This window comes from Alosa alosa, chromosome 18 (assembly GCF_017589495.1).
Source record: "Alosa alosa isolate M-15738 ecotype Scorff River chromosome 18, AALO_Geno_1.1, whole genome shotgun sequence".
Classification (NCBI taxonomy): domain Eukaryota; kingdom Metazoa; phylum Chordata; class Actinopteri; order Clupeiformes; family Clupeidae; genus Alosa; species Alosa alosa.
This window is the reverse complement of record NC_063206.1, coordinates 11,847,779-11,864,885: the sequence shown is the minus strand read 5'-3', so window position 1 is coordinate 11,864,885 and position 17,107 is coordinate 11,847,779. Positions and strand designations below refer to the sequence as shown.

Sequence of the window (17,107 nt, the reverse complement as noted above, 5' to 3'; positions counted from 1 at the left end):
ACACACACACACACACACACACACACACACACACACTTCTGAGAGCCCTAACTAAGTTACTGTAATAAACACACGCTGGGGCTACCACTATGCGGTAGACTAAGACTGAAACAGTCAACAGCGAGATCATTGTGAAATACCACCTTCTGAAAAACTGTCTGGCAAAGAGTAATCAGATGGCCACAATAAAGTCCTACCGATAAATAGCATGCAGAGGAGACGGTTGTAATCTGACCTCTACCCAGGGAGTATCAGTATCAGTAACGGAGACTGTTTTTGTACGATGGCTGCAGAAATATCATTGCATTGGGTCTGTGCTACTGCGGGGCCATGTGGAGGGATGGTGTTTATAAACGGTCCAGCTTGCCCATCAGGTATTATGGACATATTTCCAAGTAAGATTTTGACACTTACAAATATAAAAAGACAATAACTAGGCTGCTGTTTTTCTCTAGCTACCGGTATACCCACATTGACATGATATACAAATGTGCAATGGGGTACAGTGGCAGCTGTATGTCTGCTGTATCCATCATTTTGTGAACAAATCTGCACTTCTTCTGAATCTTCTTCAAAAGCAACTGGTTTGTCAGTCCACTCGTTTCCAACATTCGCAAATTCACAAATATTTAGGCTGCAAGATATGGCAAAGTTATGATTAGCCACGATAAGCACCTTAAGATTATGATCAAGAAGATTATTATAAGGCTAGGTAGGATCACGTCCGATGGCTTCTGTTTGTAACACGATAAGAAAGGCCACCCTTCGACTATTTATAGGCACAGAATATCTGAATAATCGGTCTGTCACATGAGTTTAGATGAACACCTAAACAAACATGAAAGTGAACAACTCTCTGCCTAGCCTGAGTTACTTGCAAGAATAAGCGAAGCGCTGGACTTCAGGTGCCCTAACAAAACTCTGATGCTATTCTAGCGCCGACTTGAAAAACAGTGGCTTCCGTAACCTGGGGCATTACTGACCCGGCTAGAGCAATGTGACAAATATGATCTTCCTTGCCCAACACCGATAGCTTTCATATCTTTAAATAGGATCAAAACTGTCCATACAAGTCAACATAACACCTGGAATATTTATTTCACACCTCTAGGTGAGCTGTTGCCAGGGAAGACCTTTAATGCTATCTGTGTTGTTGAAACACTGACGTTAGCTAGCAATTCGCTGGCAAAAAATTACCTGTAACGTTATTAACCCAGTGATGTGGTCCATGGCCCAAAAGCCAGCGGCATCCCTCTTACCGATGGCAGAAAATCAGGCAAGTGCAATTCCGCTAATCCTTGGCAACTGTCCTTTGCAAAGAAGGCTAAAATAGCCCAGCTGACGCTTCCAACGATCCTTTCCAACCTCAACCTCTCTCAAGTATTCCTTTCCCAGCATGCAAGGTTTCTTGTCAACTGAAAGAGTGGAAAGGGGGCCGTCTCAAAAACGTCATATCCGGAAATGAGTCTTGTTTACAAAATGGGAGTGTTCTTAAAGCGTTACAAAGTCTTTCTCGGTATGGCACCTGTTACTTTTGTAGCAACATTTAGCAGTGGGACTCCACAACATTCGGAAATGAGTCCGGTCAATAAAAAATAGGAATGTTATATGCCTGTTCATTGCCATCTGATTCTGAAATATAGGTAACTTCTCTGGTTTCTTCATAGAAAAATAAAAATGTAGGATAGGGATCTACATGTAATCTTATTGACATTATAACGGCCTACTATTTTAGCTATATTATGATCTGATATTAATTCAAATGGAATTATATAGACTATTTTATTGTTTTACAGGCCGATATTGTCAACTATATGTGTCTGAGTGAGAATGGTCTTGGAGGAGGGGATAAAACTGTTCCAAAGCAGTAGTTGACCTACTGAGGAGATCAGCTGAGGGAACATGATAACTAAGAAGAAAATTCCAACCATTCATTTTCACACAGCTTTCCCCTCTCCCTTTGACATCCTGACAAAGCTCCCTTTCTTGTAGTGAGGCACTGCACTGCAAAGCAGATGCAAATAAGGCTGCAAAGGTTGGACTTCTACCAGCATTTTACCAAAGTGAAGCTTTTTAATTAGATTGTTAATGTTAAAGGACATCAGTTCATGTCTTTGAAGATGCATGCGATTTTAATGTGTGTATAAAAATCCACACATGGTTTCAGAGCATGTCAAAGACTTGCTTGATTGTTGGGAACTAGCTTGCACAAAAATAAAGGAAATGTTTTTAATCCCCATTACATGAACAAGCCAGTCATTTCAGATGAGGGAATTTATTATTTATTAGGCCTATCTCCTATCTCCCTATCTCTTTATTCCTGCACAGTCCTACTGCTAATATTGGCATGGCATTGGTATAATAAGGGTCTTGTTCTGTAGTCTCACACTCTACTGCAGGTTCATATAGCTTTTACATTTCTTTCACAGTTCATTGAAGATCATTGCAGATGCCACAAGCTCCAGAAAGTAGACGTTTGATGCTACTGCTGACAGGGGTGTATGGAGTGTACACAAGGGTGTATTTGTCATGAACATGCAAAAATGTTCATCATGGGTAATGTGAGAAAAGCATTTGCTACTTCAAAACATGTATCAGACTACAACTGAGGACCTCACTATTATGATACAGTAAAGAGAAACCTTGTGGAACACCATACTTTTAGAAATACACTAAATATTAGGAGAAATGCATTTTGAACCCAAGCATGTGGAGTAACTGTAACATAAATAAACTGTCAGAAAAATCCAGCAAGGAACAGAAACGAAATCGTATAAAATACAATTGAACTTTGAATTAAATTAAGTTGATGAAGATCTAATGCTTACTTGGGCAATAGATACATTTTCCATTTAATCTTGTAATATGAAAAACATTTGTCAGTAAAATCCAGGCCAACATTAGCTAGTTTAATCCATTGCTGTCTGAACTCATCTGAACATCTGATTTAGTGGCCTCAGCTATGTTTGCATTACTCATCAGTGAGACATAGAGGGAGCTACAGACAATGTTTAAACATCCAGAAGATCTCGTTTTGCAGGACCCCTCTAAAAACATAACATGCTTTCTTGCTTCCTGCTAATTTCCGGCCGGAGACAACTTAACATGTCGGCCTGGTATGGTATGATAAAGTGTCGTATTAATGGAACATTCATAAATGAAGATTATCAACAATGGACACTGAACATGTGTCCTACTAGATATAGACACACCATAGATGGTGCTTTGGTCCCAGGGTGGACTAATAATTCTGAAAGTGAAAGGCATTAAGTAGAACTTCTTGATTATTTGTTTATTAGTCTGCAAATCAAATCAGAGTACACAACATTTGCAGTGTTACAATTGGTGAAATAATCTGTAAAATACCAACTGAACTATACCACTCTCGCCTGTGCTGTACATAAAATGAATAGTTTGAATTCTGGAAAATGGTATAAGCTGTGTGTTGCAATATCTACCTTTTCAGGAAAGTATATTAAACCATTTAATCCTCCAGATATCAAGTATTTTTGCACTATTCCACTGAATGGAAAGAAGGGAGTCAAGTTACAAATAGCCCATAGTGTTGAAACATTTTATTGTGTCATTTACATTGGCTGCGTTGTGTCTCTGCACTAGATTTATAAAATATGTTTTCAAATCACACATGATTCATCAGCTCTGTCTTCTGTGTACTAAGCCTCTGTGTGGTTTAAAAGTGCTTTGAATTCGTAAGTCAATTGGTGAAACAGAAATTTGGTTAGAATCAAGTATTCAAATCAACTCTCATCCTGTATGCCTTTTCAACAGTCACATTTCGGAATGGTAATGGAGGTATGAAAATGCTGGGGAATCCATTTTCACTTTGCAGCCCTTTCTACTTTAATGCTTTCAAATGAAACATGATCGGACAACCACACATTACATTTACACAACAGCACAAACTAGCTCTAGGCATTAGGCTACCGCATTAATACATTGCTTTTAATATGCTGATGTACAAAATAAGGGCCAGACTTCAGCTGTTTACTTCTGTACTACAGAGCAATGGAAAGTAAAAAAGACATGCTAAGAGATACTACTGAAAATAAGCTAACTACTTCAGCATGGCAGGTACATGAGGACAGACCGGTACTTGGATACACCGCCTACACAATCAATCAACCCCTTATAGCACTTCACTTATGCTGTTGTTTCAAAATATTAAAAACAGACCTTAGTTCACCCTGTTCAAAATATTTACATCCAAAGTCCAAAAGGCATAGTAACAATTAGTTACAATCATGAGCAAAGACATTCAGCTCAAACTGGTCTATGACAACATTTTGAAAATGGAGAAGCTACGGGAAATTTGTTTTGAGGGTAAATACAAGCTTTATTTTTAGCTTTCTCCCAGTGAGCAAAGCTGGTTAGAATCCAAGGACAACATCCAAGACATCCATGTGAAGCAATACTTCCTTCATTTCATAATTAAGTAAATAACATTGCACTGATCAAATTGTATTGAGCATACACTGGTAACAACTATGAGCATCAGATAGAAAAAAAAAATAAAGATTGGAATCATAACAGATAACTCTGATAATGGCAGCATTACATCCTTCATTCACCCAACATGAGCTTCTGGATTTCTTTACGCTCAAATGACATTAAAACAAAAATATTCAAAACTCCAATTATATCCATTTAACTTGACAGTAACATGTCTGACCCAGTTGTGAAAAAGACTTTAATCCTGGGCTTCCCTTCCTTTCCTTTGATCTGCCAAACATCTCCCAAGTGTGCATTGTACTCTTCTGTGAGCAGCACTGTACTGGGTGGGTGGGTGAAGTGGGGAAGGGTGGGGTGAAGTAGAGAGCGCACCGATTCATGTTCAAAATGGGTCCGAAGTGGCGTCTCTGCTCAGCTTATTCACAGAACAATGAAAGCACCAATGTAACATAGCCAAGATTATATCTAGAACAAGCAGGGAAAATAGTATTTCAGAACCACACTGCCAAGTCTGGGCATGTGATTTCCTCTTGCACTGTATTTTCACTACTCGCTTCTGGGTCGCTGTCCAAAAGGAACAATGACTCCCTATGCAAATGGACCGTGCCAGTTGCTCCAACTTGGGAAGACTGTCAGATAATCTATTCCAGTAAATAAGAGTATTACCGAGAGATGTGCATTTTTATTGCTTTTATTACTCTAGTGAATGTAAAAAGAAATTCAGAGCATAGGTTTAGGAATCAAACTGACTTCATAACACTTTAAGTACGCTGTAAAGAGAGTCTGCACATGCAGACTGCTGGGTGGTGCTCTTTGTGATCAAACATCTGCTACGAAACCATGGAAACCAGCAAAAGCCCCCATCTGGAAAAAATTCTGATGGCTCATCTATGACTCAAAACACTTCATTAGTAAACAAATTCAACTGCAGAGTCGGCCTGTGGGAGGAGCGAAGCAGGACCAAAGCAGCGTCTGACAATGGGAGCAGTGAGCTGGACAATGGACAACTTCAGCAGAGCACAATAGCATCTCTGTACCATATTCTCTCTCCAGGACATCCCTCTCTCATCCAGCGACCACTGCAGAGGGAAGCCAAGCCTCAGAGCAGGCATACGGACTGTGGGTCCGGCTATGGCCCATGACAGACGGAGAGACTGACTCACAATGAACTCAGTGCTTCCACCCAAGCTGCACGCCGCCAGGTCAGAAACAAGCTCAGGAGAAGTTCCATGAAGTTCCATGAAGAACAGCGGACCTCTCAGCCAAGCCACACAGGGGTACACACCACACGAACAACAATACAAACTCAGTAACATGGCTTTATCACAAGCCTTATACTGCTCTCAGGAGGTATTTTAAACTTGATACAGACGTGCTGTGGCAGTGCAGGGAGCAGAAAATACTGTTGAGTGCAGAGCTAGCATGAGGGCTGCGTGTCATGTTTCAGCCCCACACAAATGGAGACGATTACTCAGGTACCATGGGTCTTATGAACACTGTCTCTCTCTCGGACGTCTGTAGAGACGCATAACACAAGCAGTAACAATCTTTATGAGATAACTAGCGGTGCTACCCCCCCCCGAGCTACAATGCAATGGTAATCAGCAAATTAAACAATCAAGATCAGACTATGTAAGGAAAGTTGTTAAGATAAGGTAGCCGACATGGACGCCGACAGCCTCAAAGCGGGAGAGCTCCCGGAGGGGACTTCCTTGATGACTGAAGAAGGAGAGAAACCAAAAAAGAGTAATGTCATGTCTAGCATGTGGGGAAAAAATGCAGTGCAAAGGAAGCACAACCATGGCAAACTTGATAAGAATTGCCCAAAAATGGCAGCAAAGCCTTGCAACATTAAATAAAATAAGCTGTTAAATCTTTACATTTAGCGAAGAAACAAAGAGACGACAGGCCTATTTCATAAACGGTTTTATGCTCACCTTATATTCATACTATGAAGAGAACCATAAGTACTGTGCTGTACATTCAAGAAAAAACTAAATCAGCCCTGTTTTTCATCATCACAACAATCACAGAAATCTAACACTACTGTAAACTTTGAGAGGAGGTCCCTACAGTTTCTGTAAAATAGGTCAATGGCTGTGTGTATATTTATTTTCTCTTTTTTTTTTTAATCACTGTAAAACTACTACATAAATCTAGTTAAAGCCTGAATCAAATCCCAATCCATTTGAAGAGGGTAGTACAGCCATGTAATTGAGAATTTTGTATAATTTTGAGTCAAAAAACCTTGCGATATGCTTGGAAATTTGGCAAAACAGAAGTGGATTCAGCTCTGAGCCTCTCTAATCATCACTTCTTTTAAGGGCTTCAACACGCCTGTGTCTATTACATTCTACAGTATGTCAGTGCATGATTTGAATCTCATTAATGAATGGTTGCAATGAACAGAAACCTGGGAGTAGAGCTGTGTGAAAGAAACATCAGTAACATCAAGATCATCTGTCAAAATGCTGCTACATTGAGAGAGACCGCAATATATCCTTGTATTTTGTTCACTGGGTTTGAAATACAAATACTGTTGAAAAGCACTGTACCCAATTTGACTGGAAGATATATGTTAATATTGTGTGCTAAGCTGATAAACAAGAATGCTGACGATACTGAATTTATAGCTATGTACGATAAATCTTCAACTGATTACAAAATATGCCTTTTATAATGAATAAATACACCTAAAGTTATTTCCTGAGTGCTTTAACTAGAACTTCTTTCCCATTGTGAGACTGACACTAATACTCAAAATTTTGCACTTAAGTCTTGAAGCAGCAAGTACGCAGCAGACCATCCTATAGCTTTTCTCTGCTGAACTAGAGTGCATACTGTATTATTGTGACATCCCTGACAAAAACAAACAAACAAACAAACAAAAAATCAGAACAGAAGAAATGGAGAGCAGAACTGTAAAGCGTTGCTCCAAGAACAACACACTAAGCTGAGCATTGCAACCATTCACCGACATATGGGGCCCCTCCAAGGGCCCCTAGAGAGAAAGAGAGAGAACTGGAGAGCAAGAGATGAGACAAGCCATGGGTGGAGGAGGGTGATGCCTTGGTGAGCTCAAGATCGAGCAGGGAAGAACCCCGAACTCCTGTAGCAGTGCAGGGTGTAGATCAGGTGGGGGAACAGGTGAGGCACAGTCACCTGACAGAGGTTATCCGACACAGCCTGCGTGCATACCCGCAGGGCTGGCCTCAGCCCAGCTTGGTGATCTGTAGACTGCCGTCTATCCTGATCATGTCGATGGATAGCAAGGACTTCACTTTGTGATAAAAGTCAAAGAGCTGGTGGCCGTCCACAAATATCCGGAACCGCTGGTGCTCGCAGTGGATCTCAATCTGGAGACGACAGAGAGAGAGAGTAATTACAGAGGGAAGAAGAAAAGGAGGAATATAAAGACCATGGAGATGAGGTAGAAAACAAACACACAGAGAAAAATAAATACAGTAAACTAGCCTAATAATAACGTCTGAGAGTATCACTGAGCAACTTATGAGCTTCCTTTCAAAAACTGATGGAGATCTCTCTTTAATTTAGTATGGCTGCTTATCTTCAGTGCTCATTCGGGAACAGCCACTGACTCATCTAGAACTGGAGTGACCTGTTTTCCTCAATCCTGTGTGCCTCCCTCGCTAACAATGGTCCCCTCGTTATCTTTGAGCTTCTTTTATCAGTGAGCAGCTAGCAGCAGCCAGTGGCTTCTAAAATAAGTCACAACCCATAAAGCCAAACAGCATGCAATGGGGACAAACCTTCAACTGATGCAGTCGACTGAAAAGACTTGCAGACTGAAAAGACCTGCCTGGATCCATTTTTAAGATTGACTTGTGATGTAAATGAGTAAGCTGGACCCGGGGGACTGCTGCTAGGACCGGGTTCATTTGGTACCTTTCTAGTGGTAAGGTGTAACAGCAGGGGTTTCCATTCAGTGCAATGCAGTATTGTGAGGATGCACGTCCCTTCCCCCCACAAAAAAAAGAAAGGACACCCATGTCCTGCAGCATGCAATCAATGCATTCTCTCATTAACAAGTGCTAGTAACTATTTTAACAGTGAGTTTTGGATCATTCCAATTGAATGTATAGAGAACTGTAAATGACATCCTGAGGCAACCTCTACATATGCTTTTAAAGGGTGTTGTGGTTGATCAGAATAAAGAGAGGGTGGTTGTGTGTGTATGAGTGTGTGAGTGTGTGAGTATGTGTGTGTGTGTGTGTGTACAAGCAAAACAGTGCAAATATCCATGAATGTGTGTGCATGTTTGTGAAGCCCGTTGTATGGGAGACATGAAGGCTGGGGGCCTACCCTGAAGGGCTGGTCTTGGATGAAGGGAAAGTAGGGGATGGACACCTCTTCCTCACTCCACTTCCCAGAAACACGAAGCGTTACGGAGGAACTGGCGGTCAGCAAATCGGGCACTCAGCTTGAGGGCCACGTCCGTCTTTGGGTCCTGGTCACCCTTATCACCCACAGGGCCACAGGTCAGGCTCACGTCAAAGCTAGGACAGGAGACAGACAGACAAACACAACACTGTCCAATCAATATGCTCACCACTCAAACAAAGTAACAGCATAACTGTGACTGGGAGAAATCACAGGTTACAAGCCCAGGGAGGGTGAAGCACAAAAGGGAGTTGCAGTTAGGGAGTGGTTTGTATGGACTAGGATTTTGCCAGACAAATTAATATTTGATGACAGATTGTATTTACACAAACACGTCCGTACAAATGTGGACACTGGACAAATAAGTGTGAGGATGTGCTGTAAGCGCTATGGAATTTTATGTATGCAAAGATGAAAGTCCCCTAGTCCGGTCTGTTGAGAATTCAGTTTGAAATGGCCAATGTTTAGGCTACAGTCAACCGGATGATGAGGATAAATTATACTCAGAGCCAAATATTTATAATAGGATGCAAACATTAAGATTACATAAAGATTACTTAGGATAAAATAATCCTATGGTTCATGTGGGCGCATAACCATATGGCAATGATACACTAGTGGAGTAGGCTGCAGTGATTACCATCAGATTAGGTAGGCTCTAAAATGGTCCGCATACGCCCAGTGCACGGAAAAGCCATTTTTTAAACACCCACGCTCCCTGCTCATCTTAGCTCATGGTCTAACGACCAGCCCATGCTGCGATGCCAATAATACTTCTTGGCAAGAAGGTGTGAGCAATCTACCAATGTACCTAAGAAGCTCTTGTCATTATCAGCTGTGCTGTAAACCGTATATCCACGAGTAGATTTACAATACTGAAACAAACAAGAGAACCGTAAGTACGATTGGGCGTGGACTACTAGACTACTTACTGTCATCACAAATGGTGACACAAACCGGTTTGTGGAATAAATCAGAACTCACCTGTCAGGTTCGGGATCTACGATGCCCATCACTATGATCTTCTTGCCCGGTCTCATCCCACCTTTGATACGGCCATTGAAAGGAACCGTCTAGGACACAGACAGCATGTTAGAGAACATGATAGGGCCTTATCTTAAACCAAGCTGCTGTGGGAAATAAAGATGATTTTAAAAAATAAATCTGCTCTACCAGAAGGCGTGAGATATCCTCCTTGTCTGGAGAAATCAACCCGGGGTTTCCGAACGAATCATCAAGATGATCATCTTCGGCATTCTTCATTTTCAAAATATAAAAAAGAAGGTGCGGATTTAAACGCTGTTAATGAATGATTGAGGGGGAATAGTTGCTATAGGTCAGTAGGCTACTCTAGATAATATTGTGATATGTGGATTCTATTTTCGAAAAAGGACCACCATGGCTTTGTGTGACATTAAAATGTGCACACCTTAAGTCTGTCATAACATCTGCCGTGTTCAGAAGGGACTTAAGAGTGCACGAGTCTACTACCCACAGCCGGGCATCGCGTGAAACACAACCTGAAATAGTGATCGGATGCAAATAGCACATTATTGATCTGCGCTCGCTGGGCTACATGCTTGACGCAAATTAAAAATCAAACCCAAATCCCCCTTCATAATTCTAAAGGCAGTAAGAATCACAGCCATTCCCACGTAATACATGGATGATGGTTTCCTGTAATTGGGATATATTGCAAGACAAACATCTTCAACCTTAAAACAGACCGCAGAGGCAATCTAGACAACACAATAAGTTGAACATCAAAAGTACACATCTTATCGTGAATTACTGCAGTAACGGTACTTTTTTGATACTCACTATTCCGTCCTTTTCCATGCCAGACACCGCCATCTTGTACTGAATACCATCGGATGCTTATCAACAGAAAGGCAGTCCAGCCTAGGAATCTGTCGGCGTCGCGCGGTCAGGCTATCGCAAGGTGTCCACGTTCAACAGAGAACTACAGTATGGCAGCAAGTGGCATTCTACACAAGACTACACAAGAGCCGCTCCTTTTGGGGTGGGTATAAATCTGCTGACGTGGTTTACAGCTACATACAGACGGGGTTAATCCATCCAGTCTCTACTGAAAACCTAATCTGCAGGGTTTTCTTCGCCCCTTCACCTAATTAGGCTACTGCTGTTAGAGGAGGAGTTATTTTGTTCAAAGCCGATAGTTTCTCAGTGGAATAGTACGAATCTATAACGAATCTAGAAGTAAATGTGAGAATGTGTATTTTTATAAACTCACATAGTATGAAATACTTGTCATCTAAGGGCATGGTGCTATGGCATGGTCTTTGTGGAGGTCCACAAATAATGGCATAGGAAAGGCCTACTTTGGCTCAGCTAAAGAGCAAACATTTTCCCTGAGGATATACAAGAAGATAATAATGATGATTGTTTAAGAGCGAAATATAGTGTAGCCTGACTCAGCCTAGCCCAAGTTTTGCTCATTTTTTTTTTTTACAAAGTAGGCTACGTCATGAATTTTTCCTCTTTACTAACAATATTGTAAAACAGCCCGGAAACTGCCCGCACATTCAGTACCCAACAATTTTGTAGCGTTCTAGGCACAGTCCAAACTCCATGCTTGCCCCAGACCGCCCCCATGTGTCAATTTGGAGTTCAACCACGACTGTAAATGGATCCGCCTGAAGAATTCTATCACAGTTGAACCACCAACATTGTGTTGTAGCTAGTAGCCTATGCTATTCCCTTATACTTTTTGTTGGATTAAAAAAAAACTTAGGATCGTTTATCATAACTATAGCATAGGCTACTAAGAAATTGTTTATAACAATTGTAGTACAACCATTGTTGTAAACATGTGTTAATATCTCACTGAACGAAAAGGATCTGTAACAAATAAGCAAGACTTTTAAACGAGTTAGTAAGTGGACCTTTAAATACAATTAAGGTCTTAATTATAAGCGGTCTGTGAGGCAGAGGGAGGTCTCTGCTCAGTCTAAGATGTGACTGACTCTGCAGAACTAGAGGTAAAAACACCTGCCTGTCCTCCTCAAATATTCATGAACACAGAGCAGGCCGTTTTTAAAAGCTAACCTGTGGCTCCACCATAGCCAAGCAGCTTTAACAACTAAACATCTCTCTCTCTCTTTACATGGTCTCACTGTTTCTTTCCACCTCTTTCTTTTAGTGTGTTTTATTTATTAATGCATGAGCCTAACTGTTTTAAAATTAAAATGAAATAAACAAAACAACAACTAGACTTCTGAATAAGAGGTATATTGCTGCTTCATGGGCCTCACGTTGAGTGGTAGTATGGCAGTAAAAGCGGCACTACTCTAGGGGGCAGTCTTGTTCAGGAAAACTCTGGGGAAAATGTATGTCAGGGTTGAAACACAGACTCTGGCAACGTGTTATGAAATCATCTCGTTTTCAGAACGTCTCCACAACACTGTTTTGTCACAATATAATTTAGGTTTGCTTTTAGAATTTGCTTAGACTGTCCCAAAAATAGAACGCTTAGATCCATATATTTGTATTTGATAAGACCATGTACTCTCTCTCATCATCTGCTGACATAAGGTCCGAGCAACAGAGTACATCTCACATGTAACATCACACCAAATAGGTATTTTCTTTAAAATTAAGATCATATTCTTTAAGAATTCCAACATATTTTTTTGTTTGGACAATAAATCATTCACACCAGGAACATTTTTAGGACCAGTTATGATGTTTGTAACGCCCCATCATTTCCCCTCCATTTGAGTTTCCGTCTCTGGTGCAGATCTGTGTGTGTATGTGAATGTGTATGTGTGTGTGTGTATGTGTATATATGTATGTATGTGTGTATGTGTGTGTTTATGTGTGTGTGTGTATGTATGTGTGTGTGTGTGTGTGTGTGTGTGTGTGTGTGAGTGACCTGCTCTGGTCATAAGTGTATTTGAGCATGCAAATTTAATAAGTGTTTATTTAGCAGGTCTTGTGTAATTAGGTTAATGCTGCAGCTGAAGTGCGCGGCTCTCCTACTGCTCTATTCTCCTCACCTGTTCAGGCGGAAAGCTGCACAGACGGAACTGCCGCCACCGGCCACTCTCTGGGCTCCGCTCGCCGGGTCTTCTGGACTCCCCTCGCCACAGACCCAGCCGTCCCTGTTGCCCAGCCCCGCTTCGGGCCAGCCTGTGTGGTGCCAACGTCCGAATCCTTCCAACCGACACCAACGGTCAGCTGGCAATATGGTCCCTTGTGTTTCTCCGAGAGAAAGTGCCAATGAGGTTGACCATGTGTGGAAGGGGAGTGGGGTGAGTAAGAATCATGTTGTTGTTTCTGTGGATTTGGGGTCTCTTTTTTTATAAAGTAAAAAATTGGTTGATGGGGAGAATAGATACGTGATAGTGTCTTGTCACCAACTAACACCATCTCTCCTTTAAGCTTGATCTCCCGCCTGTGTACACTTCTTTTGAAGAAATGAGATGGTTCTTAGTCAGCTAGATCAACTTCATATCTGCTGGTTCCCATCCATTTGTCATTTCCTCTGTAAGCAGGACTTGAATGGACTCAAACTCAAAAAATTAGGCCACGCTTCCCTCAGTGACACATTTAGTCTGAGAGGCCAGCCACTCTTAGCTCAGTGGTGCTTTGCACAGCTCATTCTCTTAACAGTTTACCTCTCCTCCTGCACTCTCTGTAGTCAGTAATTTGAGTGTGTGTGTGTGTGTGTGTGTGTGTGTATGTTTGTGCGCATGTGTTTTTCAACTGAGAATGTTGTGCTCCCACACACTTCCTCACACCCACTCCTTCCATGCCACAGCTGTGTGTGTGTGTGTGTGTGTGTGTGTGTGTGTGTGTGTGTGTGTGTGGTCTGTCTCCGACTTCCTGCTCTGGCCTCACACTCAGGGCCTTTCCCCTCAACATTAACTAGCACACACACACACACACACACACAGAGAGAGAAAGAGCAGACTATACAAACAGCAGACAACACACAGGCATTCATACAGACTCAAACACTGGAATGTTCTTTATGTGTCCATACATTTATGTATCCATGCACACATCACATAAACAACACACACGTTTTTCTGCATACACAGACAGCGCATGGACATATACCAGTATGATAGTGCACTATGTATACAATAGATGAGTAAATGCATACATGCATTCAGTTATTTAACTAGTAGACAGACTTGCACACATGCAAATATTGAGAAACTGATTCTGAATGTATTACAAGTACAATGCATACTGTGAAATTAAAGATACACGTGTCAGCAGTTTAACATAAACACACACTGGTCCTATCATACTTCTCTTCATTACAATCATGTAATTACCCGTGTCTCAATCTCCCTACATAAACACACCGTACTAATGGATAGAGAATCTTAGGGTTGCTGAAAAGCAGTATTTCCAGTAGACATCAGTGTAGTCACAACAGTACAACTCAATACAAGTCTTTACTTTTATTGATTTGTGCATGATACACATTTCTGCAAGACATTTCTACTGACTTTGGCCAGCATGAATGTGAATGTGCAAGGGCACATGCTTTAAAATGTAATGAAGAGTAAAAGTGGCATAGAGAAGGAAAGTGGATAGGTTTGTCCAGTTCCACTTAATGCAGTTCACATTCCCGCCACTGGGGGCAGAAGTGTTTCAAAACGAGTGTTACATAAACATGTTCTCCTGCATGTGTGTGTGTGTGTGTGTGTGAGTGCGGGTGTCTGTGTGTCTGCTGTGTTGGGCTTCTGATTGGCAGAGGGTAGGTGTGGCTTTCCACCCTTAGCGGATGGGATGGGGGGATCATTCAGATATCCGCACAAAGCCATCATGACAGGAGAGGGAGGGAGGGAGGGAGGGAGAATTGGCTGAGTGCAAGCCTGCTGCAATCTCGCTCTCCCTCTCTCTCTCTGTCTCTCTCCCTCTCTCTCTCTCTCCCTCTCTCTCTGCCTCTCTCCTCTTGCTCTGTACAAGCACACGATGAAGACTGCCTTTTTTATGCCTTCTGTGGACTGAATAGAATCCAATTAAGAATGCAGCTGCTCAGCAGTTCTGTGCTACTCTCCCTCAGACGTGCTGTAGAGTCTGGTGGGTTCACAGTTTAAGGTAGGAGGGTATCCTGTACATGAGAAACACTTCCCCTCTTTCTTGCTCAGCCTTGTTTCGCTTTCTGAGCAAGGTTTTGGATTGCTGCCTTGCCTAGATTTGTGTTAGGTGAAACATCTTTTTTCACACTAAGAGATAAAGACAACTAAGCAGCACTATTTCTTTACACACACACGCACAGTGGAGAGTGCATGACCCTCTTTACCCTAAAGGGCAGGTGTGTCTGTAGTCCACCAATGAAAGCACAGAAATGAATGTGTTTTTCCCCGCAACAGTTCTTGTGTAGTAAGTTCAAAGAAAAGGTCAGAATTGGGGTTTCCCATTGACTTCCAGCTGATGCAAACAGTCATCTGAACACAGAAGAAAACAATGGGGAACGAGAGAGTTAAAGGGGAAAAACTATGATCCATTGCAAAGGATGTTATTCTGTTTTCTACAGTTTAGAGCACAACTGAAGAATACAAGGACAGGGACTAGCATTACACCCTTACGACAAATACACCAAATGACATCATCAGCTCATGTCAATGGCTATTTCCAGGCACTGCTTATTTGATAAGACATTAAGGCCACACCAGGACAGCTTTGGAAAACGACCTCATAGAGCAATGGGGAGTATTCTGGTGTTAACTTCATGAGCCCTTAAAACTTAAGACTTCTTAATGGGTTCAGAGTTGTAAAATATCTATGACAGATTACTAGAAACACTTTTAAATAATGAGACAACACAACTGCCAACACACTTTAGACATAGTGAGGCAGTGGGCTAGCAAAGGACAGGGCAAAGAGAAACTGACAGAACGAGTGCGAGCGATTGCACTCTACACGTTCATGTTGCAGTCATCGCCGGAGGTGTGACTCATCCCCTTGCAAACAAACTCGGCACCTCACGTAAGCGGAAAGCCATTCCCCCTCTGAGTTGGATCCAAGAGCAGTCTCTCTCTGGGCACTATGCCCCCTTCTCTGCCCCCTACCTCAATTTACCCCCCCCCCCACCCCAGCCCCAGCCCACTGTCCCCAGCCTGCTCCACCACCCATCCATCCGTCCATCCGCAGAGCACTACCGACTGACAGCATGCAGGCACAGGGGGGCTAAATGCAGCCCTGGCCTGCACAGCTGCGGCTGCCCCCATGCTGGAAATAGACGCCAGCCGGCAAGCCATGAGTCATGTGTGGCAAATGTCTGTGTGGATGCAGGAGAGAAAGAGAGAGAGAGAGAGAGAGAGAGAGAGAGAGAGAATAAGACCTGAAAAAAAGGGAAATATCAGTGGATGGAGGGAGGACTGAAAAGATTGAAATAAATAGAATGGCAGATATGAAGAGTTTGTGTGAGTGTCTGAACAGAGAGGGTCACTGACTTGGTAGTGACTTGACCTTAATCAAAAGGTCAATGGAACAATTTGTGACAGCAGGAAAGGCATTTTGACTGGTGTGACTAACAAAGATCTTTAGCTCAATGAAACGAACAAGCAGGCAAGAGTTTCATTTTACAGTTTATTGTATAATATAAAACTACAAAAGTAAGACTGTTTCAAATTCATAGACACCTGTCAAATTTAATATATATTCTACAGTCCACACCTTGATGCAAATACAGTGATTATCACTTGATGTTTTTTTTATTTCTTTCTCAGACAAATATGTTGGTAATATTGCATAGAAAAAGGCACAGCTCCAAGGTCTGTGAAAAATACAGCCTCTCATTTTTTAACAGAACAGGAGTTTTCTTCCACCCCAACTGCTCTGACACACACACACATACACACACACACACAAACAACAAACACTTTTCCAGTGGTCACTCTCCCAAACCACTCCGCCATCTTCATTAAACCAAATGTAAGGGCTTTAACCATGGTCTGGAGAAAGTGTGACATCATTTTGTAATGAACAGACTGGTGACTGAAAGCAGTCAGATCTTCACCCTCTTTACAAACACATTTTGGCATTGTGACTTGACAATATACATGTTTTTCTGTAGTTCAGTTTTGGAGTCTGGGCCTCTGAAATTTGAGAGTAAAGTATTGCTGGACAAACCATTCCCTTCCACTCAGTAAGAATAAAACTGAGAACATTTTTAAATACTCATAATTAAATAGGAGCGACTCAAGATGCCCAGAGCACAAACCTATACAGAAATAAATGAAACAATAAT

General features: G+C 41.9%; 1 protein-coding gene and 1 long non-coding RNA gene across 2 annotated transcripts; one reads left to right on the top strand and one right to left on the bottom strand.

The window, feature by feature from the left end:
- Positions 1 to 1,496: 1,496 nt before the first annotated feature.
- Positions 1,497 to 3,371, top strand: LOC125311342. The gene is made up of 3 exons (XR_007196466.1): positions 1,497 to 1,643; positions 1,797 to 2,035; positions 2,430 to 3,371. It is a non-coding gene; the product is annotated as an uncharacterized LOC125311342 (long non-coding RNA).
- Positions 3,372 to 3,770: 399 nt separating this feature from the next.
- lgalslb (lectin, galactoside-binding-like b) lies at positions 3,771 to 11,003 on the bottom strand. The gene is given in 6 exon segments (XM_048269276.1): positions 3,771 to 7,826; positions 8,794 to 8,868; positions 8,870 to 8,987; positions 9,856 to 9,944; positions 10,045 to 10,128; positions 10,693 to 11,003. Coding segments are annotated over 6 exon segments (543 nt in total). The 5' UTR covers positions 10,726 to 11,003; the 3' UTR covers positions 3,771 to 7,682.
- Positions 11,004 to 17,107: the final 6,104 nt, after the last annotated feature.